This window comes from Battus philenor, unplaced genomic scaffold, assembly GCF_028537555.1.
Source record: "Battus philenor isolate CCGP_79_NKW_IND1 unplaced genomic scaffold, ilBatPhil1.0.hap1 SCAF_11, whole genome shotgun sequence".
In the NCBI taxonomy this organism is placed as follows: Eukaryota; Metazoa; Arthropoda; class Insecta; order Lepidoptera; family Papilionidae; genus Battus; species Battus philenor.
The window spans coordinates 9,824,950-9,850,959 of record NW_027181673.1 but is presented as its reverse complement, the minus strand read 5'-3'; the positions used below and the strand labels follow the sequence as shown (position 1 = coordinate 9,850,959).

Below are 26,010 nucleotides of genomic sequence, written 5' to 3'. Positions count from 1 at the left end.
TTTAGTTAAATATCATTTAGGATTACATATAAATGTATACTTACTCGAAGGAATTTAAATGTCTAATTTTAATTTTTGAAATCATCGATAATATTACATCACTACAAACAATGCTCACAGAAGGGTAGAAATGGGACTTTTTAAGAACTCGTAACTAAAAGAACACCGTACCTAGGTATCTAGACGAAGCAAAACCACAAAAGGCCTGCGCTACAATCTCTAGAAGCACAAAGGACGAACTCGAGATTGTAGGTCTGGTTTCAATATGAGAAGAAAAATTGCTTCTGTTATATACAATGAGGTCGGATAGTAATGCTTTCATAGCGAAATGAAGTTTTTGAAGCTTGAAGTCTTTATGAAAATGAATAGAATATTCTTACGAGTAAGTGGTTTCGAAATTTTCTTTGTTTCCTATTCTTATATTTAAATGTCTGTAAATGTACGTTTATTTTATATAAAGTAAGTACGTATAATAAAAATTTACAAGGGCTGCTGTTAATACACGTTTTATTTAATTTTTTGTCACAATTTGATTCTATTATTATAACCTGTAATCAATCATCCTGTATATTGGATGCAACTTGTAAGTGGAATAAATTAATAATTTAAAAAAAATGAATGTAATATTAGACTGTTTAAAAAATGATCAAAAACTACCTTCCGTATAATAAGTAATCATACATCAGAGAACTTGGCACTGATCTCCAAGGCTATGACTTTTGCCAGTGTATTAAATACTCACCAAAAAAATTAATGATATTTTAAAATTGAATAGATTACTATAAATTAAATAATAATTAACTTTGTAAGCTGTCTACAAAATTTTGTGCAATTTGCCGGAAATTCATGAGTCAAAGCTGAATCAGCGGACGTGCAGTGTTGTGTAAATTGATCACTTAAGGATTTCCCCTAACTCGTTTGCTCTTGATTGCGTAAAATTTAATTCAAAAATATACTCCCATAATTAAAAATATTATAGAGTCGTGACTTAGCGGACTGGATAACATTTTAATCTTAGTCGAAGAAAAACGTTTTATGTATTCAAAGAAGTTTTACATTTCTAAGTCTTGGCAGGTGCAGAAGAGCTCTCTAAAACCAGACAAAAGGGCCTGTATCTAATAGGCCATTAAGCTTCCTAGGCAGTTTCACGCCAATTCCAATTCAATCTTATTGTTCCCGCACCCTTTTGTCATTAGAACTAATAATTAAATAAAATGTTAATGCTGTAAAATAATTTAGGTTATTACCTATTCTAGATAATGTGGCGTAAAATACTGATTTAAACAAAACCATGTAAGTTTAAACACATCGGACGCGATAAACAAGAAAAATATATTTTTGTGAGAATAATATTATTTTTAAGAAAAATATAATTTATTGTTAATCGCATTTATATTTTTATACAACATTTTTTTGGAAATTTAAACCGAAAATTACCGTATAATCCAAAACGCAATTTACAAAAAACTTTTGAATTTAAATATCAGAGAACGCTTCGTTAAATCAACTGGCGCTGACATCGCTCATTCGCCACGTTTTAATTTATCATTCTCACTCGAGTTGCTGAAACATCCACACCCGTGGGCCCGGGGACCGTTCCGGGTGTCTTTTGGGAAATTCTCGCTAAAGTTTCGCTTTAAATATTTTAATAAACTCGTATTAAAGTCGTAAAAAACACTTTGAGCTCCCGTTTTTTACGTGCGGCACCCTACCACTGAGACCACCGCAATTTTTGACGTGCCGCGTTTACGAATACTTACCAAACGTAGTGACGCTTTGTAGCGAGGGTTGTTTCATTATTCATAATGCTTTGTTCCCAACTTTAGACCTCCGATTCGGGAGCGTTGTGTTGTTTTTGAAGGCTACGGTTGTTCTCTGTTTGCATAGGCGGTTGTGTGAGTAATGAACATAGGAAATGAACTCTTATTACGCGTAAGCCGGATACGGGCCCGAATAAACATAAATGTGCTTTAGATTACGTTCTCTCGTCGGTAATAACTACTTGGCGGAGGACTCGTGGCGGAATTTAAATAAACGTCAGCCATAAAATGTGTGCGAGCATAAAAAGCAAGGGAGGCGACTTACCGCGATCCGGTTCGCCTTTACAAGTGATGTATATTATACGTTTATGATAATCTAACACCGGTTGCATAATGTGATAGCGTGTTGGGACGATTTCCGTAGATTTTATACGGAATGCCGCACTCGATAGTGTGCTTCATGCTATAGACGGAGACGGAGACGCTCGGGCGTGTGTAATTTTTCACGACAATATTACCACTGAAATATGTTTTTGCAGCTGTGACATTGTCTCATACATATATTTGTGAATTCTATAAGAACCTTGATTTACTGATTTTTTTCGTTATTTAATTGAAGAAATGAATATACGTTCATTTCAACGAATTGTAAGAAGAGGTTATCAACCAACCAAATCTACGCTAATATATTCATTCGAAATATACGGCATTGGTCTTTTGGCTCGTTCTCATGGTGTATGTAATAATTAATACATCAAACATTGTAACATTTATTTAGAATTAGCAGCTATTGAGTTTCTGGCCGACTTTTCTCAGTTACCGAGCCGGTAACAGCCTTCTACTTATAATGATATAATTATTTACAATTCGAAAGTGCATTTAAATACCTACTTAAATAAAAATATTTTAAATTTGAATATTAAAAGCTAGTTATTAAATTTCATCACTACGTACCATATATTCACGCAAAGATTGGTTTTCAATCTCGCAGTATCTAACAAACCAATGCAATTTTACTATTTCGACTTTACAAAATCATCCATTGCGAAATATACACTGTTGTAATAATTTTTTCGCCCGTCATCACCGATAAACGTCTAGACGTGATTTACAGCTTGCGGTACACGGTGGCTCTTCAGATTGACTCGCTATCCGCTATTAAATCAGTTTTTTTACGAATCCAATCACCGAAAACAAGGGGTATTGTATTGTGAGATACAGGTGATGGATATGATGTCGTTAAAACGGTTTAAACCAAATGTGTGTGGTTTATTTATCATAGTATAAAACATCATAAGACATAAGTCGGCCAGACTAATAAATGCATGTTACTTCGAAAGTTTTTCGTTACTGTCATTCAAATATTATTACCGACTTGCATATTCGCGTATGAAAGTTCTATTATTAACTTTATTCCCTACACTTATTATTAAATGTTAGTCAAAGTATATACTTCCAACTGTGCATTGACATGTTAAAGTTTGATAATAATCAATAATTACACAGAGACACAACAATTTAAAATTATAACAACCACTTTGTCGCACTAAGGAAAAAACAGTACAATGTAGACTTGTACAACTGTATACTTTGAAAAAAGAATGCATCTGAATAATTTATCAAATTGTACTTTCGCTAATACCGAAAAAATTAAACAAAAATTTAATCCATCTTAATGCTAACACTCCTTTTCTATATACAATATATCGACAGCTTTGAAGTGGTCCGAATGTACAAATTGAAAGGATAGGCAATAATTGAATTTCGGTAACCATGTGGTACTCTGAATAATCCCTGTGTCTGGCAGGGGTAAAGAGTTTTGTTTTTTTTTTTTTTGAGTTGTTTGTACATCAAAATGTTTTGAGTACTCTTTCTGTGTTATTTTCAATATGAAAAGACCCGGGGGTCTGAATATAATGGATAGAAAAAATTCTAAAATGGATTTAAAAAAAAATAATACAGAATAAAACCTAATTTCCGGGGCTATGACGTTTGACAGTTTCTTTTCTGTACACATACCACGCTATTTACTTTACACATCAGAAAAGAAATACATAAACGCCTAATAACTAAACACTATGGGCGATTTTATTACTCAAGGCAATTTGTTACAGGCAACCATAATGTGGAAAATTTAAATACATTACTACATTATGATAATTTCGTAGGTCTCAATTTGGTAAGAGAAACCTCTATTCAACAAAGGTATCAAAACCCATTTTTTTTTTAAATTGTTTATAACTTTATGCGTAATGCAATAGAAATCATTGAATTAATTTTCTAAAGTACGCCGAGTTACGCTTTCGAGTCAAGAGTCGAATCTGAGGTTGCGTGTAATTCGATTTCTCGGTTGCCGCTGAAACGCACCATTGCGCCTTTAATGTAATTTAGGAAGCTTACATGAGTGTATAACCGCGTCATAATTTATTCAGGATTTAATTAAAATGTTATACCTGGAACATATAATTCGAATTGTTTTGAGAAGTTTTAAAATAAAGTTGACTTTTGATTTAAGATCGTTTATTTCGTTTCACTTACTCGAAGAACTTACTCGTGGTCGATGATTTAACAAATTTTAAATACGCCAATATTTACTGAAATTGCATATATTTATATTAGTATCATACCTGGATAAATTTTTGCTCTCGTATATCTCATTCAGCATTTCCTCGAGATCCGATGAAAGAGTATTCAGCAACTGTAAACAAAAAAGTCATTCAATGCCTGCGTGATTTATCTACATGAAGTTAATAATAATCTTTTGAACATTGTTGAACAATTGACAAAATAACTATGTTAATGTTAACTATAGTTCCATATCACACCTATGCAGATCGCCAATGGATGTTCAATTTTCTATTCACCCCGGAGCACATATTGGGAACGTTGTTCGGGAAATGAGTTAAACCTTGTTCACCACAGCCATTGGTTTAGCTATTTGAAACAGGACATACGTACATTAAGAACAGCGAATTCGATTTTAATCGAACGATAACGATCGAACTGAATTTTTATGCAAATAACCCTTTATTTAAATAAGTTGCAAATATCAAAATAAATGTATTTCACATTTTTTCATTATAAAAATGACATTACGCTTATCAAACACAGATTGCTAGTTTTCTAAGTTTTTTATTGTTGACATGCAAGTTTGACCTCTGTCTGGCCTGATGTAAGCGATGACGATTGCTTACCTAGGAGGTACCTATTAATTCTTAACTTATAGACTCTCATGTTATAAATTCCTGGAAATAGGAACGACGGTAGTTTGTTCCATTCCTTAGCAATTTGCACCATAAAAGTAGTTGCAAAACGCTATTATTGGTCTTTTAAAATTTACGATTATTGATAAATATTTCTGATTATTATAACTTCGGAAAGTCAGCCGTTAAACGCCCTTAGTAAGGCATAGGTCTCCTCCAAAAGGTCGATCATCGGTGGTACTACTCTTGTCTCGATAGAAAACCGTGCTCATCGATTTATAATTGATAATGCTATACTTTCTAAGAAAGTTAGGGTTCGTGAAAGGAATATTAAATTACTTATAAATCAGTGATTTTTTTTTTCGCCAAGCTTCTTTTTTAAAAAAAAAAAACACTTTAATACTACTTATAACAGGTACGATATTTTTCAAGTTCTGCATCCTTTAGCAGTGATGTGTACTAGCTGTTAGTTATTTGCTTAGTTTGCAGACGGGGTGGCGTCGCAAAAAGTTCCTCAAATAAAAATCTCACGGCTTAGCCCCGCCGTGGAACGCCCTACGCGTTATGGCGGTGCTAACTGGGGCGGTTTTGCTCTTATTTAGCACGACGTCTCTCGTTCAATACATCATGCGACACCAGGCAACCTATTGCAAATTGTTTGCCTAATTTAAGAATTCAATTTCGTTTCGTTTGCTTTTCTAGATTCGGTGGCGAACCGCCAGCTCGCTCCGTGTATGTGGGATGGTCGCTAAATTTAATAAGTAAGCTTTCTAGTTTGTTACACTATTTGTGGCTTGTTATACAACCGTTTCTCTTGTTAACTATAACTCTCTAATATTTCACAAAACCAGGGAAAATCTTACATACTTTATTGACATTAATCCAAATATGTCACTGAAAACAACGTGTATAAAATTAAAAAAAAAAAAAAACAATTAAAAATATTATATTAATAAATGCTGCTAGATCAAATCAGAAATGAGAAGATTCGGAGAAGAACCAAGGTCACCGACGTAACTCGAAGGACTGCTCGTCTGAAGTGGCACATCGCTTGAGCAATCGACGGCCGTTCAAACCAAAAAAATTTTTCCGCTATTGGGGGCCTTTCGTTTTTATCTTTTAATGATTTACTTTCTTTTCTTTTTCATTCCCATGCTCTTCTCTCATACTTCCCACGATCTATCTTCCTTCTACTTACATTCTAAAATCTCTATCTTTCTTTTTATTACTTTCTACCGTTCATTCATCGCCTCACTTACTTCGCATCGTTCCTTACTATCACAGCTTTTGGTTATCACATTATTTTTACTTTATCTTATCTTTTATTTTCCATTTTATAATTTGGTTACTTTACGTTTAATCACAGATTACTGTTTTTGTTTTATTTACTTTACAATTAATTCTAATTGTTTTTAGCTACTATCTGTATTAGTTTTGTTTACATTTATTACATGTTTTGATTTTTTTTTGCAATAATCAAGGAAAACTGGCCTGTCGGGTTTTTCTTGTATTAATGAAGCAATGGTGTCCTCACTTATTTTTTTACACAACCTGTTTTCGAAATCGTACCGAAGTCCTCCGAAAGCGGGACAGTGGGCTACAAGGTGGACCACGGTCTTGTCCACGCCCAGTTCATAGAAGCACGAGGGGAAGAATTTCGAATTTTTCCGGGAAGAATTTCCGCGTTGTCGATGCCGTCGAACCTTCCATATACCTCATACTCCATTCGTCAAGCGTTTCCAGCCTAAACTGTCGCTTGACGAATGAGATGGGGCGTTCCTCGTAGTCTGGCTTCTTTTTCACTTCAGGGACGCGTCCTTGGCCAAAAAACCAAAAGTGTCTCGAGTGGCAATCAAGGGCCAGTAGACATAGCAAGGGTAGGCGCCCCACTAGATGGACTGACGATATAGACCAGACCGGGAGAAATTACTGGATGCGAGTAGTGCATTAATGTGATCATTTGGGAGAAGCCTATCGTTCGTTTATCAGCAGACATGATAATGATTATGATAAAATACAAAACATACAACTAAATTCTTATTTTTATCATTATTAACTAAAAATTATTTTAATACTGCAATTTTATAAATATATTCTTCTATAACCAAAATTAATGATTATATTTATTAGTTAGTTTAGACAATAAATCGACGATAATAAATCCTGAGCGCTACGACGGACACCCTCCCGTTATCGCTCAATACATGAAAGTCATGTGCATATGTTATGTATGTGCATTTGTAATGCGTCTGAATATGCAATGCACTACGACCTATTACGAGTAAAACGCGACCTGACAATTTTTTTACTAAATTTATGAATAAATCTTAGAAATAATATTTAAATGCTTTGTATTTATCAGTTAATCATCATCACTTCATTCGTCAGACGTCCGCTGCCAGATGTAAAAATTCCCCATAGATTTACAATTGAATTGAATATTAGTCAGTTGAAACCCCTGAATCTGTTTTGATCTCGTACGTAAATAATCGTTACTCGTTAGAATAATTTCCATATATTTTTTACATAAATTAGATTTTTTAAATAGACCTCTAAACTCTTAATGACGTGCACACTTTGAAAGTGCAGGCGAAGTTTATGCTGAAGAGTTTTTGTGTGCTACTTGTGCAGATACTTTAGCTCGCATCTGATGGTACGTAAGCTAAAGCTGTCAGCACTTATGGTAATTACATTATGAATATTTAAACAACGGATTCATATATTTTATATTATGATACCATTAATATAACAAAAAAGTTAATACATCGACAACATGAAACTAATAATAAAAATATAATTCATTCTACATAGAGAATAATAATGTGTAACTATTGTAATGAATAATATTAATAACACATCTAAATTTTTCCTAAATTTTTAATTGTTAAAAAATTACACAAATGACCGTAATAAAACTAAGTAAATGTCACTCTCTGTTAAAGGGTCAACGACCTGAAATACAAACACGTATCTAAGCAACGAAACTGACAACACAACTGCTTATGCAGCCTAGTGGAATCCTTACAAATTTACATAGATTTTCGAAACGCTGTTCGCAAATGAATTATTATTACTTATACATTATTACTTATATATTATTACTTTTCAGGGCTCGGAATGAAAATATTTTTAAACAATTTGTGACATAACACCACCAAAAATAAAGAATAGTCGGCAACAAAAACAAATACACTTAAGTAAAAGTAGTAACAATCGTCTTTAATCCGGTGAAATATCTATCAGAACTGCCTCAGTTCACACAAGGTGCCTCATACAAGGGATCCTTTCATACTCTGCCACCTCAATCCTGGAGGAGTTGTAAATGCCGACGACAAAATAGCATTTGTCAACGTTCGTTAAACCTCTCGTCATCAACTATTAAGTCGTAGAATATTCACTACTGACGTAAACCTCATCATAGATATTTAATATGATCGGTTGGAAGCTGCATCCAGCGTCTTCCGCTAACCTTTACAAGATCGTCTGTCCACCATATGAGTGGATTTCCTACGCTTAGTGGTCTATGGCTTTAACTCTAAATCTTTAAGAAGCGTTCTTCTGCATCTTGACAACTGTCATCTCAAGTTGTCAACCCGCTGGTAAATGTTTACTTTACTTTCGTTCTCCAACGGGTCTCCTAATACCTAATTAGATCTCGAAAATATATTCCGAGTTCAGTCCACTGCAGGCCTGTTTGATCAACTATATGCTTGTCAATGAGATACCACATTTCAATTATTGTCTTAGCAATCACTTACATGCTTTTACAATATAATGAAATAAGTATAGAATGGCGTTTGTAATAAATATAAGTTGAATTAAAAAATCATAATAGGGAAGAAATAGAGCTAACGGAAAAATAAAGAATAATAAGATATTCATGTCTTAACACTTTTCCATCGAGGCTGCTTTATCGAGCGTTTTTATAACCTCGTTAAACGCACAATGGCCGAAAAAATATCTGCTGTCCTTACAAAGCTAACGAGCCCCGTCTAATTGTTTGGAAGTATCGCTTGATGTCGCTCCGGGGAAGGTTGTCGCTCAACTTATTATTTCTTTCTTTCTTCGACGTTTAATATTATGAGATGATATTTCATCTAGGAGTAAGCACAGGTAAAATTTCAGAGCATTTACTTACGAAAAGGTAACATTTACATGATAATGTTAGAAAAAAAATACAACTGGATAGAATTATTGGCTTAACAGTAGTAGCCCAGCGGTAGAAGACTGAGAGGACGATCGTTGGTCGCGGATTCGATTCCTGGAATACAAATTTCTATAATTTACATTTTATGCATCAATTACATAAGGTTACAACTGCTCACAAACAATTTCCTGAGGTTGGGCAGCAGCTTCATCTGCGTACCATACTACCATACTGCGACCACCAACCCGCCTGCCAAGCATGGCGACTGTGGTATATCCGCCCATAGATATCTTAAGAAGGCGCATGCTTTGCGATAGGTGGCCATAAGTTGAAACGACGAGAATTATAGATGTTCATTGTAGTTTATACTTAAATTATTAGAATTTATCTTAAGTACTCTAAAAAAATAAGTTTTATTAATTTCAAGCCTATGACAATAATAAAATTCCCGCCATACGCATCAATATTGTGGTTTGAATTTATATTATAAAATTATCTTTAAGTCATAAACATTGACAAGTAAATTTGAATACTACAGTCAATTTAATAGTATTTGACTGTGCGATCTATTATACAGAAATTCCTCCAAAATTTAATCAATAAATAAAAGTCGAGGTATTTTAAGATATATTCATACTATCGTATTAGTAATAACAAAATGTGTTTTAAACAGTCAACCTCATAAAAAACACGCTATAGATCTATTAAGAGACAGTTTCTGTTGAAGTTGCGAGTGTACTGTAAAATGCAAATTTCGGCATTAAAGTACACGTCCCCAGTGCCCGCTCGACGCCCCGCCGCACGGTTTATGAATAATGGCCTTTCGTTATAACTACGGTAAAGTGTCCTTTCTTATACACCGGAATATATACACATAAATCATTTTTTGAAAGATAATTGACCGATTATGTCTATTTAAGACAATTTGTAATAATATTATCGATATATAATTAAAATGACATATACTATCTAATCAAGTTATAGACCTACGAACAACAAAGAGTCACAAATTCTAGTCGTAACACGACTAGGAAAAGAAACAAATTTTGAGATGATGTGATAAAGAATTAAGTAAAATAAAAATTTTAATCAAAAATTGGTATATGTAATAGTTTAATTAAGAAAAGTGAATGAATAAAAAATGTAAAGTAAATAAGGAAAATAAAAATGTAAAAGTAGTAATCAGGAGATGAAGGCGAAGCAAGGAAGGCAATGTAAGAGAGGAATATAAAGCATGGAAAGGTATAATAGAAAATGTGGCGTATAAAAGACAGTCGTGTAAAAGATACTATAAAGGATTAAAGATAGGAAAAAAAATAGTGTGTAAAAAATTATTATAAAACATTGTCCCTGCGGATCTAAGACTGGCGTTGTAAGGTCCCCAATAGCGGGCGCCAAAAAGAAAAACCTACGGACATGTGTTCCATGTATTAATAGACAGCAAATTAGGTATACATTCACCCCTCTAAAGCTTTTTCATCTATAATCATTCATTCTGTATAGAGTATAGCCCATATACTACGTTGCGAGTTACGTACTTATGTTTTTAATGTACTCTTTATTTTTTTAATGTGTAAATATTTGTAATTTTGTCTATATATTTGTTTGTTAACTAAATGAAGAAACATTAAACGATTGACAACTTAACACGGTTGTTACAAAGCCAACATCAATAAAATCGAAAACAATAAAAGAGAATGAATGTTATCAGAAAGACACAATGAAAATAGCAAATGTCGATAAAAAGAGACAAAATAAATTGTCGCCTACTTGCTCCCTGTCATTTGTGTCGCGTAACAAATGACACCCTTTACTTAGCGTTATTGGAGCGCGGATTTCTAACCATTGTCTCTCGAATTACATTGTGTTGGAACACATTTGTAGTAATACTTTGTAACTAATAAGCCCGTAGATGTTTATACTGAATAGTTATTATTCGAATTGATACAAAAAATGAATAATTTATTCGTGGTTTATATTTAATAATTTTATTTAAGATGGACATAAATATGATAAGGGAATTATGTTCGAGACAATGTATCCGAACATAGTTAAGTTTGTTAAGTTTGCTGTGTGTAATATCCGGTTGGTTGTTCTGATCCAATAAACGTGCAGTTTAATACGTTTTTCATTTTTATTTAACGTTCCAAATAAGTAATTATCTTGTGTTGAACAAAGAGTTTTCGCAAATACAAACAGATAAACAATATAAAATTAAGACATCAGTATTATAAATATACATTTTCAACATCTAAATATTCTTTGAAAATTGTATCAACTAAGACGTTCAGGTCATCAGAAAAATAAGAAAAAGATTCAAATTCTGTAAAATACATCTAAGACATAATCGATTATTTTGGTTATTTAATTAACACATTTTCTTTTATAGAGCAATAGTTAGTCAAGTAAACTTTTTAAACATTTAATTAGTTTTGCTTCTTATATTTTTTATTTAATAAAAATTATAGGTGATGACACTCGAACACGTCTCGTTCGGTTCATTGAATATTTAAATAGAAATCTCCTTATATTATCCGTAGCAGGCCAATATAGTGGCTAGAATAGCCCCTCCCAGTTTATATATATATATATATATCGATCCAGGCATACATAACCCAATTTAATAAATAGTTAACGATATATTGTTATATCACTATTAAATAAAATGTGACTATGATTCGAGAATTTATAGTAATTCTCGCATATTGCAACATTCACATTCCTGAGATGATATCTTTTGTTCGCGTGCGTAATATTATTCTCCTGAGTTGGATATGATTTCATAGTATTGTGTTTTTCGAAAGCTAAGTAATATTTTTGCTCAATTGATCCTTCCAGTTCGAAGTAATATGTTTACCATAGTTATATATTGGAAATGGTAAAAATTATTTATCATCTTGGTTGCAACTAAAACACGAATATAAAAATTACAATATCATAAGTACTAAAGAGCGCTCATTGTATTCAAAAAGAATTTAAAAACAATGTCAAATTAAAATTGTCCAAAACTGAACATCAACACGAGAGGAATCTCGTTAAAAAGTTGGCGAAAGTTTAAAATTATGTCCCTCTGTTACAAAACAAAATAACAACATGCACTCACTCGTTAGGGATTCTTCTCGAGATTTTTGATTATATACAAGCTAATATTTACAATTGATAGCTTTCTACTTATTTTGACAATGTTTTTACATAGTCAGTTGATTGTTTTTATTTTTGGACAAAGTTGCTCTCTAGAAATAACAAATAGACATATTACATGTTGTACTTTTTTATAAATATAAAATGATTGAGATGTTTAAACTTAAAAAGAGTAATATATAGCTCATTTGCTGTCAATTAAGATATGGTAGACAATATGTAAAAATCAATGGTTTCAGAAATAATAAATAACGTACGAATAGTAACGTTAGAAAAAAGAGTTTCCAAATTTCGAATTACTACTTATTGAAATAAATTAATTGGTTATTATCTGTCTCTAAACTCTGTACTGCAGATGTTGTTGGCCTGTCGAATTCTTAAAAGATAAAATAAATTAATGTAACAATTTCACAGTGATCTCTTTATACGGTGTGATTGGACATTGTGAAAGGTGTAAACGCTTTAAAGTTTTTTCCAGACAAATGATCAGAGCATTTACTACATCTTTAAAGGTTTCTCACCTGTCATCAATCACACAGGCCTTTCCCAAAAATATCTATGGTGGATATACCATAATCGCCACGCCTGGCAGGCGGCGATTGTCACCGTGTATATGTACATGTGTAAATAAATAAATATGTATTTCTAGATATGCTTGCATATATTGTATGTTCATATTAATAGAAAACCAGATTTCTTGAAAGGTTTATTTCAAAAGCAGCCACTAAGCTTGCAGCCGTGTTAAACTATAAATTTGTTGCCAAATAAATGACGTGTGTTGCATTGTTCGTTACCGTTGCAAATGAAGAAAGTTGCTTGCCAATCGCTCGGGAGTTTCCAACAAGGTATTTTTTAATCATTAAACAAGCCCCCAGTATTTCTGATTTGTTACGGCAGCCTTTATTTCCCTGCGAGACAATTGTTTGGAGACTCTTTTCTTCTTCACCCTTTTGTTTTAAACTTCGTATCTGTCTGGATAATTAGTTTCCAGCTTTTATCCGTTTAATACAGTAATCAATTTATTAATTGAAAATTATTTAAATTTATTAATTCTCTTACTGTGACAAAATCAGAATTTATTTTTTTAGACAATCGGAACTATATTGCACAACATGAGATGCACTTTAATACAAATAAACTATACTCGAAGGTATATCTCTGCTATGTATTATTGGATCATTTTATAAAAAAAAATATCGTCCTTAACAGATGGCCGGCGTTTATCTATTGAATTCAATTATCTTCATTTCAACCGTAGGATGTTTACGTTCACTGCCAAACATAAGCTTCTCCTTTTAATTTTCTAGTAGGACCGGAAAATACATTTTATAACCTAGTATTTTTAGGAGAATTTTACAGAACCTGTATTTTTTATATATAATTAACTTTATAAAAGTAAAGTTACACTAATTGATTTAACAGAAGATAAAGAATAACAAGAATCGATCCGGGTCTAAAATTTGTACGAAAAGAGTTGATATTGATCAAAAACCTAAAATAAAATTATTAATACTAAGTTAAACTATAGTAATAAGTAAAAGATGACAAGACTCAGTTTGGAATGGCACTAGAAGTCATGACTTAATGCCTTTAAATTTGTTGTTTGTTAGAATATTTAAAAGTTAATACTTGAGTTTATTTAAATTTGTTTTATAATGTCGTCCCTATCCGTCGTCTAACATTTTAGCACTAATAACAAATATAAGTTTGTTATACTTTTCTCTTCTTTTCAGCCGATGAACGCCTGCTGTAAGGCATAGGCCTCCCCCACTCGTCGCCACGATAACCGTCTCCTGCGCTGGTTACATCCAGCGACCTCAGCTATGTCGTCGATCCACATAGTGGTGGACCTACTCTGCCTTTCTTTCCTTTCCTGGTAATGTGTACGGTTTTACAATACAATCCAATATAATATCTTAAATTTACCTTTTAATAAATATGAGAACGTCATTAAACATCAATAATCCTATAATTTTCTGAAGGATTATTTCAATGATAACAACGCTGGAGAATGAATTGTTCTACTAATGTATTAAGGATATTTTAAAAGTATCCACAAGAAAACCTGTCTGAGTTTACAGGAGGCTAAAATTAGAGTTAATTTGGAGCCGTCGTAGCTTTAACATGAATGATGCCATCAAAGCGAACTTCGATCTGATAATAGTTTCTAACAAATCGTCCGATTTCTAGATATGTAGTGGAATTCTTATGAGATACACAAATGGCCACTTTAAAGTATCTATATGTAGATAACATGAATATATTATCCACATATAGATACTTTAAAGAATATAAATAAGTCAAACAAAAGAACCATATTGATACGATAGACGTTTATATCAAATTGCAAACCTCATGGGTATATATGAAGCGACGGTACGGACGGCGCCGCTCTGCGGCTGGCTCGGAAATGGAGCGACGTCCCGCCACAATGCAACTACACGCAAACTTTAATCTGAACCCCTTTGTTTACGTCCGCCTATCACTTATGCAGCTCTCTATGAGAAATAACACATTCAATTCAACGTACTTTAAAACTATATTAAGGCATTCAACTTTAAAAAAACATCCCTTCTGTTTACTACTTTCAATGTACTATACATGCACCAGATGCGGGGCGACTCACGAGCCAAATGCAACTCTTTGAAGGATTATTTGTGGTTCTCGATAAGTGTACCCGAGTTCCCTTTTCATTTTTATGTTATTATGATATTTAAAAAAATAAAATCGTAAAATTCAATCACCGATCTGTTTACCTAACAAGTGTCAAAAAAATGATTGAATAGTGCTGTTGCCAGTCATTCAAATAATTTTAAAAAAGTACGTAAAATAAATGTCTTTAATTTTAATATTGAAAGTTAATACACATATTCTATAATTAAATTTCTATTTTATCAATAAATATAATTTGTGTGATTTCTAATACCTTTTAAATACGTATTCAATTGCAGCTCACGAAAGGTTTATAAATACTATTAAAAGAAACCTCGGACTTTAATTAGCTTGGTCGTCCCTGATGGATATCTACATATTTATCACAAATAGTTTAAGGAGGCGCAGGTGGCTCATAGTCCAAATTTTATTTTTGGTAGAAAAAACATAATTCTAGAATTCACTCAAGACCCTCCCTGGTCGGGCTCGGACTGCCACATACTACTATATTACCGGATGGGTTATATTTGCAACTACTTCTATCGTCGTGTAAACAAAAGAAACGTGTAAGGATTCGGTGATGAGTTAAATAAATCTAAAAAGAATTTAATAGACATCTCGACACAGAAATTTAACTTATTTATTTAAAATTTTGAATGGCTTCATCGCAATTAAGACGGGAGTTCATCCCAATAGTAATTACGACTTGAAATCATCAAACACCACTAATTAGAAACCCCTGATGCCTCCTGCTCTTGGATTGTTTATTCAGAAAACGGTCCCGTTGCTAATGGACGATTTCCATGATTGTAAACCAAAGTTTTAATGATCATTCTCGAAGTTTCCCGAGACGCTTTTAGCCTAAGATTTTATTGGATTTATGACTTTGAAAGGTTGTCTATAAACGGGCGCGAAGTTTGACGTTGTTTAATATCTACGTTCTTAAATATAATTTGACGGCGACGACGAAGAGAGATCTAAGAATCTTTGTGATTCTAATAAATTAAATTCTAAAGATTTGGTGGGTCATCCATCAATTTATTATATTATAGTGTCAGTGGTTGCGCAAAAATTAAGTATTTTTGGAAATGTTTTGCTTTTAATTATTATTAATTAATTATTTTTGGCACATCCGCATATGACAGAAATAACATATTAAGTATTATCATAGGTTCTTTATATTTGATTCTTCTTGTAAAATTTAAAGTTGTTAGCAAAATCACAAGGTATGTCATCTTTCCCTACGATAAAGCATACAGAACATCAGTCATATTACCTTAACTACAACTTTAATAAAACTTTAATTCAATGAACTAATTAAAGTTAGGTACAATTAATAGAAACATATTTAATAAATTTTGAAGAGACTTCATATTACTGAAAATTAATAGATAAGCATGAAACGTTATGTACGTATTCTCTCGTAAGTAAGATAGTATATATATAAAATATCCAAAACAATTTTAAATGTACATAAGATGCATTAAAAAAATTATAGTGTTTCTGGATCCTTTGGTACATAAGGTATTTCTAGAGTCGACTAGAATGTTCAACTTTACATTAACACAAAAATCTTTACAGTAATATAAGAGTAATTTTGAAATACTTGTATCAAATCTCGTAATGAAGTTACTTAAAATAAGTATTGAAAAACACTAAAAAATATTTAAATTCATTTACGATTGCATGATCATTGTTATTCCAATAAATTAATAATTTAAAATAATACATCAGCTTCCTTTTTATATAACATTTTTGAAGTCGCCAAAAATTGGTACACTAACTACACGGGTATCTTCACATTAAAATCATTGAAGAATAATCTTCCCACATCTGATTCAAAATTTAATGAAATCAATTGAGTATAAGTATTGGATAATACAAAAAAAATCTTTGAAAATGTATGCGTATAAAATAAAACATCTGACCAATTTTAACCATTGAAACGGACCAAGCTGGCTTAGCATTTCTACTGGCGACATATGCTCCCGTTGTCCAGCCCTGTCCACGTTCAACTTAATAAAGCAGGAAATTGAAATGTCAAGTGCACGCTCAATTTAAAGCTTTTCATTGAATTCATAAGGGCGAGAGACGCTATAGCTCGTTACGTTGTAATGGTCGACGTTGCGGCCTAATGACGGTCAAGTACAATCAATTTTGCATTCATTTCAACTATTGGTTATTCAATAGCTTTTCTTTTTTATATTACAATGAATAAATTATTAATTTATTATGTTTAATTAAGCCTACAACAATACTCTATTATAACTAATAATGAGTTAAATAAAATGTTTAATGACAATGTTTCGGGTGGAACATTATTTTAAAATTTCCTTATTTATATTTCCGCGTGAGTAAAACATTTTATAATATAAATAAATACCAAAATAATAATTATTTATACGAGTCAAACTAACCCGTGCAACTTTCTCTTTAAGCTTAGGATTTATTTATTGGATCAGGCTTATTTAATACGAAAAATTATCAAAGTATTAATATTTGAACGAGTCAAATATTGTAATGTAAAAAGATGTTTTCTTAATTTAATCAGACTAATTTATTAAACCGCACAAGTTTAACATTTGTTTTAATCCGAAAAAATATCAAAGCAATAAATTACTAAAGGCGAAAATATTTCACCTTAATTACTAGATGTAACAAAAACACTTATGTGCCCTTCTTATAATAGAATATAACCACTTAGAGGAAAGTTTATGAATTTATCACACATTAAATGAATCAAAACGGACCATGCTACTTTTATGGATTCACAACACGCAATATAAATAGCTAGTTTAATGCTTTTTCACATATAATAATGATGTATCTAGCTTGGCGATAATAATAATAATGTGTTAGCAAAAACACATCGTAACGAAAAACTTTATTGAACAATTGTAAGTAATAATACATAATTATTACTTTATTATAAGTGATTTGACGATTTATTTAAGGTTAGCGGTAAGAATTGAAACAATTTTCCAGGCACCATATAATTAGTATCTCTTTTGTAGGCAACAAAAATATATACAATTTTAGACACTAAAGACTATCAGTGAAAAGTTTCACCAATCTGGTCTATATGCACAAGAATATTAGTAAAAAATAGCGATTTTTGATTGAATTGAGTTTAGCGCTAGAAATAAAAACAAAATGTGTAACAAACCTTTCTCTAGGCTTCATGTAATTAGTAACTCTATTGTACGTAACTGTGTACGCTTTTACAATTATCTCTAAATTATCATGTAACAAATTTAAAAAGTTTAATAAACAAATTCACGTAAATAATCTAATTACATTGTGAGGGATTTTTTGGTGATAATAATGCTGAGGAAACAACTTGGATAACTGCTATATTAAAGATATTTGTGTAAGAAATTACAATAATTAAAAAAAATAAGGTTCCTTATGAGAAAATAAAGTCTAAGGTTTCTTTTAAATTGGTCCTATCTGCCATACTCCTTATGAAGCACACAAATTATCGGTATAAACTATCCAAAGTGGGTAATAATATCAATACAACTTTAATAAACAAAAGTTATTGATGCGCCTGTTAATGTTCTTTAGCAATCTTTTAATTTCGCAATTATTTTATACAATCTATTTATAACATAAAATCTTTATAAATAAAGATAAACTGCACAATGGCTTCTAAACAAAAATTATGATGACACTGACCAAGTTTTGTGCAACTATTTATAATATAACATATACATAGAATACATGTATGAATAAGTATTGGTTGCGTATGTGGTAATAAGTTTAAATATAGACGAAAAAGATGGCTGTTCATAACTAGTACAGCTGCCAATGACACTGGAATTAAATATCCTGTAATTTATTATAAAACAAAAAAAAAATGCAGCAAGGATCACCTTGTACCATGTGAATCTTTACATGGTACCTCGCTAATCTTAGTCATTAATATATTTCTAAAATTCTAATTTCAGTTTATTATAAAAGAAATATATGTATACATATATGTATGTATGTGTATATATATGTGTATATATATAAATATATATACTTGTTATTGTATATATATATATATATATATATATATACTATAACAAGTATCGAACTTTTATGGGCTTTTTCATAATATTTCGAAAATGCGCCAAAAACTCCTAATTTAGAAATTAAAATTTGATTTATAAATCTATGTTTTACTCCTGGTTTAGGATGCAAATGTTACAGCTTACCTTCATATACGATCCGCCGTGTTGGTCGTCGCAATGCCTTCTAATATACCGTTGACATATGTTCGACATTTTCCACTCTGAAACATAGAAAAATTACATGTAAGACGCGATAGAGAATCCTATTTCTAAATTGATATAACCTCAATATTCTAACTAAGCATGAGCGGTAATACGTAACGATTCCATTGTACATGCTCTATAAATTTTGGATTATTGAAACAACGTTTGAGTTACAATCGATTAGCATATAAAATACTTCGTTTTCTATACATTTGATTATGTAGCGACGATCAAAATACTTTCTTATTACATATCTTCAATATTTTTTTGTCAAAAGGACAAATCAGCCTTAAATATCTTAATAATACAAACGTGTATATTTGCAAATTACTCAATTTTTTTTCGAGATTTGTAAAATTTTTTTGTTCAATTCCAACAAATGTAATATAAAATTAAATAAACTGTGGCATCTTATAGTTTATTTTGTGTAAATTTCCAAATAAATGGACACCGTCTCGAAGCTCTTTCTTATTTCGATATTATTATATAGATTAGAGAACGGTCTGGGTGTTTTATTAAGAAGACAAAACTTAACATATTCAAAATGTTGCAAACATTAACTGTTTTTTTGGGCACACTTTGACAGCGACTATCACCTTTTCCGAATCCTGCAATTTGAGTTTAATGATTAATAATAATGTTGTGAGATAAAGGGACTAGATCGTGAGTTAGGACTAAAATGCAAAATCTTTGCAACTTGTATGACTTCATCGTAAAAGAGTGATTGGCTATAGGTGTAAAACATTTAAAGCAGTAAATATATAGTTCACTTGTCAGCAAAAAGCTTTTTAGCTTTTACCAGTATAAAGTGACGACTGTAAAATTGTTACATTATTTTATTTTTTCCATTGGAATGCGACAAGCTAATAATTTCTGTCTGTATAAATTCTGCAGAAATATAGATAGAAAACATTAATTAATTTTAATATTTAGTTATCCGAATTTTAAAACCATTGTTTTGAGATAGATTGAACGATTAATTGACAGCAAATACATTCACTCCTTTAAAGATTTTATACCTATAACCAATCATTAATATCACACTGTTAGAGACTTACAGGTTTTTAGTGTATAATACTTGTTTGCACTACACGTGTTCAATTACATCAAAACGAAAGCAATCCCTCCGACTAATCTCGGTTACATCCTGTGTTGAAAACTAAATGCTTTCCACGCAGCGCATTATTAAGCAAACAAAACGTTCAACTTTCTTTTATTTATGACCAGACGGAACAAGATCTGTGGTGTTGTATACAAAATTAAACATTACATCCTGTATTTCTTTTATTAATAAACAAGTTGCTAACAACTGAATGTATAAATAAATTCGTGTATTTAATTATTAAAATACATATTGCAAACACAATGAAAAAAAATCTTTCAGGTTTTATGAAAAAAATATTCTTCTTTAATAATATTGATTACAAAATTTATAATTAGAAAACTACAAGCGAGAAGAGACTAGGTACTATTTTCAAAGTCGTTTAATAATTTCACTAATTTTATTTACAAACAAATTGTTTATATATAAAAATAATTGAGCCCTTTAAGTCTCGTAAAAGTTATTTTCTTTTATAATATTCTTACTTTACGAGCGTTTAAATTAATAAAAAAAAGTAATGACATTAAACATATCTAGCAGTGGTAACCCAGTGGTAGAGAACTAAGACTTGCGATAATAGGTCTCGGGTTCAATTCCCAGGGATACAATCTTTATTACGAATTATTCTCACTTTATGCATTTATTACATAGTGCGATAGTTATATAGCTCACACTATGTGCATTAGTTACATTAGATTGCCTCTGCACACAAACAACTTTCCAAAGGATAGACAGAAGCGTCCTATGCGTACCATAATACCACACTGCGATCGCGAACCAATCTGCCAGACGTGGCGATTATGGTATATTCCCCATTATCTTTCTTATGTCTTACAGTAAGAGTATATAGGCTGATATGACAGTAAACACGTAATGTATAAATAAAAAACCAACAACCATGATTTTTAAACTCTGGTTCATTGAACTAAAAAACACTGCGTATTAAAAGAAAAACTTTATCTACTTCCGTTTGTAAAGAGCAAAATAATTAAGAATTATTATATACATTTTCGTACATCTTTTTCTACTCATAAAACTACAATGTTTGTAAGTTTAAAAGCATAAATAAGATTCTTGAGTACCAAAAAAACTAACTTAAACAAAACTCCAGAGCTGCTAAAATATGTTTATGTTATAAAAATAAACAATGTGTCGTCTAAAGACAAATTTAAAAAAAGTGTATATGAGACTTCAAGTAGTCCTACAGATTTTTTGAAATAAAAAAGAAATAAAGCAAACTTTAAATAATGACCGTAATGTAACTAACAATCAAACTAATAAATGTAATATAATGATCAAGTATATGTTTGAGTAGCTATAAAAGATCTTTTGGAATCACAAATCCATGTGAATCTGTATGATATTTTGATATATAACTCATTTGTCAACAAAAGCCTTAAACTTTTTACACTTATTTCCAATCACCCTGTATATAGTTTTTTATATAGTTATAATGGAATAAGCGTTTGTCTTCCATCTCACGTGATGGAAAGTGTTGATGAAGACGAGGGTAGTACATGCCCATCCAAAAGAAACCAGTACACTCTACTCTTAAAGGCTGCAGAGTTCAACTTATCAGGAAAAATATACCCAGTCAGGACGTTCCAAATCTTGGCGACTCTCACCGAAAACGTGTGATATAAAGTGATTTTTCGGAAATTTGTTGCATTTTTTATTTTTTTTTTCTATTGGAGTGCGGCAAGTCAATACCTCCTGGAAGTACAAAGTCTGCAAAGCTATTAATAAGTAGTAATCTGTATTTTGTAAACGAGTTTTCTTACTATGTTATAATATTATTAAGTTACTTATTATTTCTGACAACATTGACTTTTTGGTAAAGAATTGTGCAATATATTTTTTCCTCTTCAAGCTTTCACAATAATAATCAATTATCCTGTATAATCTTCAGAAGAATAAACCAGTCCAACAAACAAGATTCTCATACATTTAATTTTTTTTACACTACCGTTTTATTAATAATTTCGGTATTAATTTGGACCCCAAGAACATTGTAAGTGTACTAAAGGAAATGATATAATTATCTTGAATTATATTGTATTCAAGGCATTCAAATATCATAAAATAAATACATGCGTAGTCATAGATGAAGGTACTTATATACATGTTTAGCAAATTTAATACAAAAGCTGAATAAAATATGACTAAAATATAAAGCTCCACGTCTTCTGTAAGCAGCTTTCAAAACAAACTAAGCCCTCATTAAGCGGCTTATTGTTTGCAATTGCGAAACCGTGCTCGCCACGATATATCACATAATATGTAATGCACACAAATTAAATATTAAAACAGGTATTAAAGTTTTGTTTTCAAATTAAATTAAATTCACACATACCAAGGAGAGTAACTTGAATAATAAGATCTGTCAAACATTAAGCCAGGAAGATATGTACGCGTGTGTGTATTGTGTATTTATTTAACTTAATATAATACTAAATATTTTATTTAGAATAAAATTACAATTTCTAACATTGCTGCCATTTTAATTTAAAATCGCATATTTTGATATATCTTATATGCATGTGTTTAAAGAAAGGTAATTTTTTGGTATGTTATAAATTTTACTTTTGAATATTTTTTATTTGCACCTTTCTTATGTTTTTCCAATCTCAACTTATTTAAAATTCGTGAGATCGTTTTTAATCACTGTATATAACTATTACATAATAACACTGTTGGTGATAAATTTTAAATGGCCATATATATATATATATATATATATATATATTTATATATATATATATATATATACACTCGTAGTTTATATATATATATATATATATATATATGTGTATGTAGTATATACGTATATATATTTCTACTTCGTATTATATAAAACGCCACAAGTGCGTCCATTTTATGATAAAAAATTATTACAGTTTTATGCAAATTTGATGTGTCATAACGAACATAAACATAGAAACGGAAATAATATAAAGGGTCCTTCAATAACATCCGATAGATAATTCTAGTTCATCCATAATTGAGAGATATTTTTGATAGACGAGTTGGTTTAAAAGTAAAGAGATTCATAAAGCACAATCAAAACAGGAAGCACATCTTAAAATATTACTACGCGTGCCAATTAAAATAAAAAGTCTTTGATGTTTATTAAGCTCGACTTTGCAAACGCTCGCTGAAGCTTTATGAAATGTTTCCTTTATAACTTAAAACCCACTTCACAAGTCCCCTCGACTTCAATCGTTTTAACAAATTGCCCTCTGAGCCCAAAGCGCTTCAGTATTTCTAGTTAGAAATCGTACGCAATTTCCTGGTTGCCAAAAATAAGTGTCACATTCCAAAAAGGGTAGCCCGTGCGTCGCACAGTAGTCGCTGCTGGTGCCTTACTTATGTAGTCCCTATTGACTCGACACTACTAAAATTATTTGCAGGACTGTCTCCTACAATATTTGGACATCATAATTCGCATTTCGAAGTACAGTTTATTTTTAAATTTGATTACTGATTTATATTTCTTTTACGACTCCTAGGACTGACGATTTATTCGAGGTTTCGGGAATTCGCTGAAGGTGGGCAGCGCAAGACCGGTCATCGTCGCGATCTTTAAAAAAAATTTATGTCTTGCAGTTGATTGGTGGCTGAAATGAGACGATCATATACAGACGGTCTCTATAGAAAAGGCAGTATTTTAAAGTCCACACTAAGTATTGCGGACGAAAATGTTATTAGTTGTAAAACGTTCAATCTAATAATGAATGTTCATGTTATTAACCATAAATATAAGTACACCACACTCATTATATACGTATTTATTAGAAAACTAAAATTTACGAGTAGTTTAATTAATACCAACAACAAATAATGTAATAAAATAAATTATTGATTGATAAAACGACAGTACATATTAACTATATAAATATTTTTATTTAACTATTTTAAACAAATCACGATTAACAATAGAGTATTAAATTCCATTTATCTAACATAAAAGTCTATGAAAAGGAATAAACTGAATATAAAAAGTTAACTCATACCCTGAGAATTCTCGAATATAGTAGAAAAAGTAAAGGCAAAAACTATATCAAATAAAAGATCTTTTATGTGGTTTAAATCTAAATATTTATATTTAATAGTTAAATAGAAAGGTAAAGCACACATCAACATAAGTAAACAAATATCCATTAATGTATCTCCGACCATTTTAATCGTCAGTAGTGATAATAAACAAGCATTAATTTCGAAAGATAAATTGTTTATAATGCGATACTCGTCACAGCTGACAAATAGTAACTAGTCAAGTCAAGTCATTACTTGATTTTGAGTGCGCCATAGACAGTATAGTTATTGCGACGTATTATTATCGTATGCCTTAGGACACAGACTGTTGATTTGGTGCAACACTTAATATTATAATGATATAAAAAAACCATGTTTCACGCAAAATTAATATTATAATTTCACTAAGAACTACCATTGTTCGACTAACTAAAAATATTTATATAAAAATTGTAAATAAGTTCTCAAGTCCGGAATTTATGGTCACAGTAGTCCCAATATGAACGTTGCCAATTTGCATAAGAGGGTCGAAAGCTTTTTGGCGATGAGTGTTTATGATAGGTCGGCAACAGAAGCGAGATATTTGCAGGTAAAATATAGCTTACCGACTGGTGTTAAATGGTATCATCCCTAATTACAATAAACGAAGTATCCATTCGCATTTAAATGACAAGATCACGTGTATTCGTTAACGACGAAGTAAGTGAACGTTTATGTTATTGTTTTGTGAAGAATATTTATATAGAACGAGGATGGTTCCAAACATCTTTCAATTTTAAAGTAAATTTTGTTATATATGTATTAAATACGTTTAAGTCATTACATAATATGATCTCATTGCTCCATATTTTTTGGTGAAAACATAACTTTAACATATATATATATACATAATATATACAAAATGTACATATGTACATAACTTAAACTTAGACTATAAATTTGCACCACTTGGCTTTATCTAATATCTTGTGCGGTCCTCACCTTTCCTTATCCGAGCGGCTTCGGCTAAATTGATAATTAATCGGGACAATCTTTATGTGTGGATCCAAAACTAAACGAATTGACACTATTAACACGTTGTAATTAAAATACGTATCTTGTTATTCATTGCAAACCTTTTTGGGGTCTTAAATTTTTTTCATCTCGTTTGATTATAGCACACTTTGTGTATAACATATTATATATAACACAATGCAAGCAAAGAATATATTTATGGTTTATTTTTAACAGAAACTTGTGATCAGTAACATTGAAAGTAATGCAACAAGTTAAATATTCGACTCATTTTTTATGACACGGCCCGCAGATAATGCTGCACAGTGTTATCTAATACAAAATCTCTTAAACTAGCAACACTACATTTGTATTTATTATCTTGAGGAGTGAAATGGATTTATTTGTCTACAGGGAGTTGTATTGTGTCGAACACAGTTAAACTTATGATTTAAGGAATAGATATAGACGAAGATAGAAAAACTACTATATAACATCACACATATCGATTACCCACACTTCGCTCGCACCGTGAATAACTAATCTTCCCCTTTCCCAAAAAGTAGTGTCTTATCCAACGATGAAAACATTTGATATCATAATCATTTAAGCCGAATTAATTCAGCTGAAGGACATCCACTGCTCGATAGCGGCTTCTAAATTTTTGGGACCCATTGGAAGTGGCTTGCATCCAGCAGCTTCCGATGACATTAAA

At 31.2% G+C, this 26,010-nt stretch overlaps 2 protein-coding genes across 4 annotated transcripts in view; one reads left to right on the top strand and one right to left on the bottom strand.

The window, feature by feature from the left end:
• spri (sprint) overlaps positions 1 to 19,177 on the bottom strand; it is a 229,174-nt gene extending 209,997 nt beyond the window's left edge. Inside the window, exons 1-2 of the mRNA XM_068772003.1 lie at positions 19,106 to 19,177; positions 4,388 to 4,458 (exon numbers count right to left, since the gene is read on the bottom strand). Of these exons, the coding sequence (XP_068628104.1) occupies positions 4,388 to 4,458; positions 19,106 to 19,174 (140 nt within the window). The 5' untranslated portion in view covers positions 19,175 to 19,177. The remainder of the gene's footprint in view (positions 1 to 4,387; positions 4,459 to 19,105) is intronic.
• Positions 1 to 26,010, top strand: part of LOC137929020 (general odorant-binding protein 19d-like) — a 119,667-nt gene that overhangs the window by 62,582 nt on the left and 31,075 nt on the right. The gene's annotated exons all lie outside the window — the stretch shown is intronic.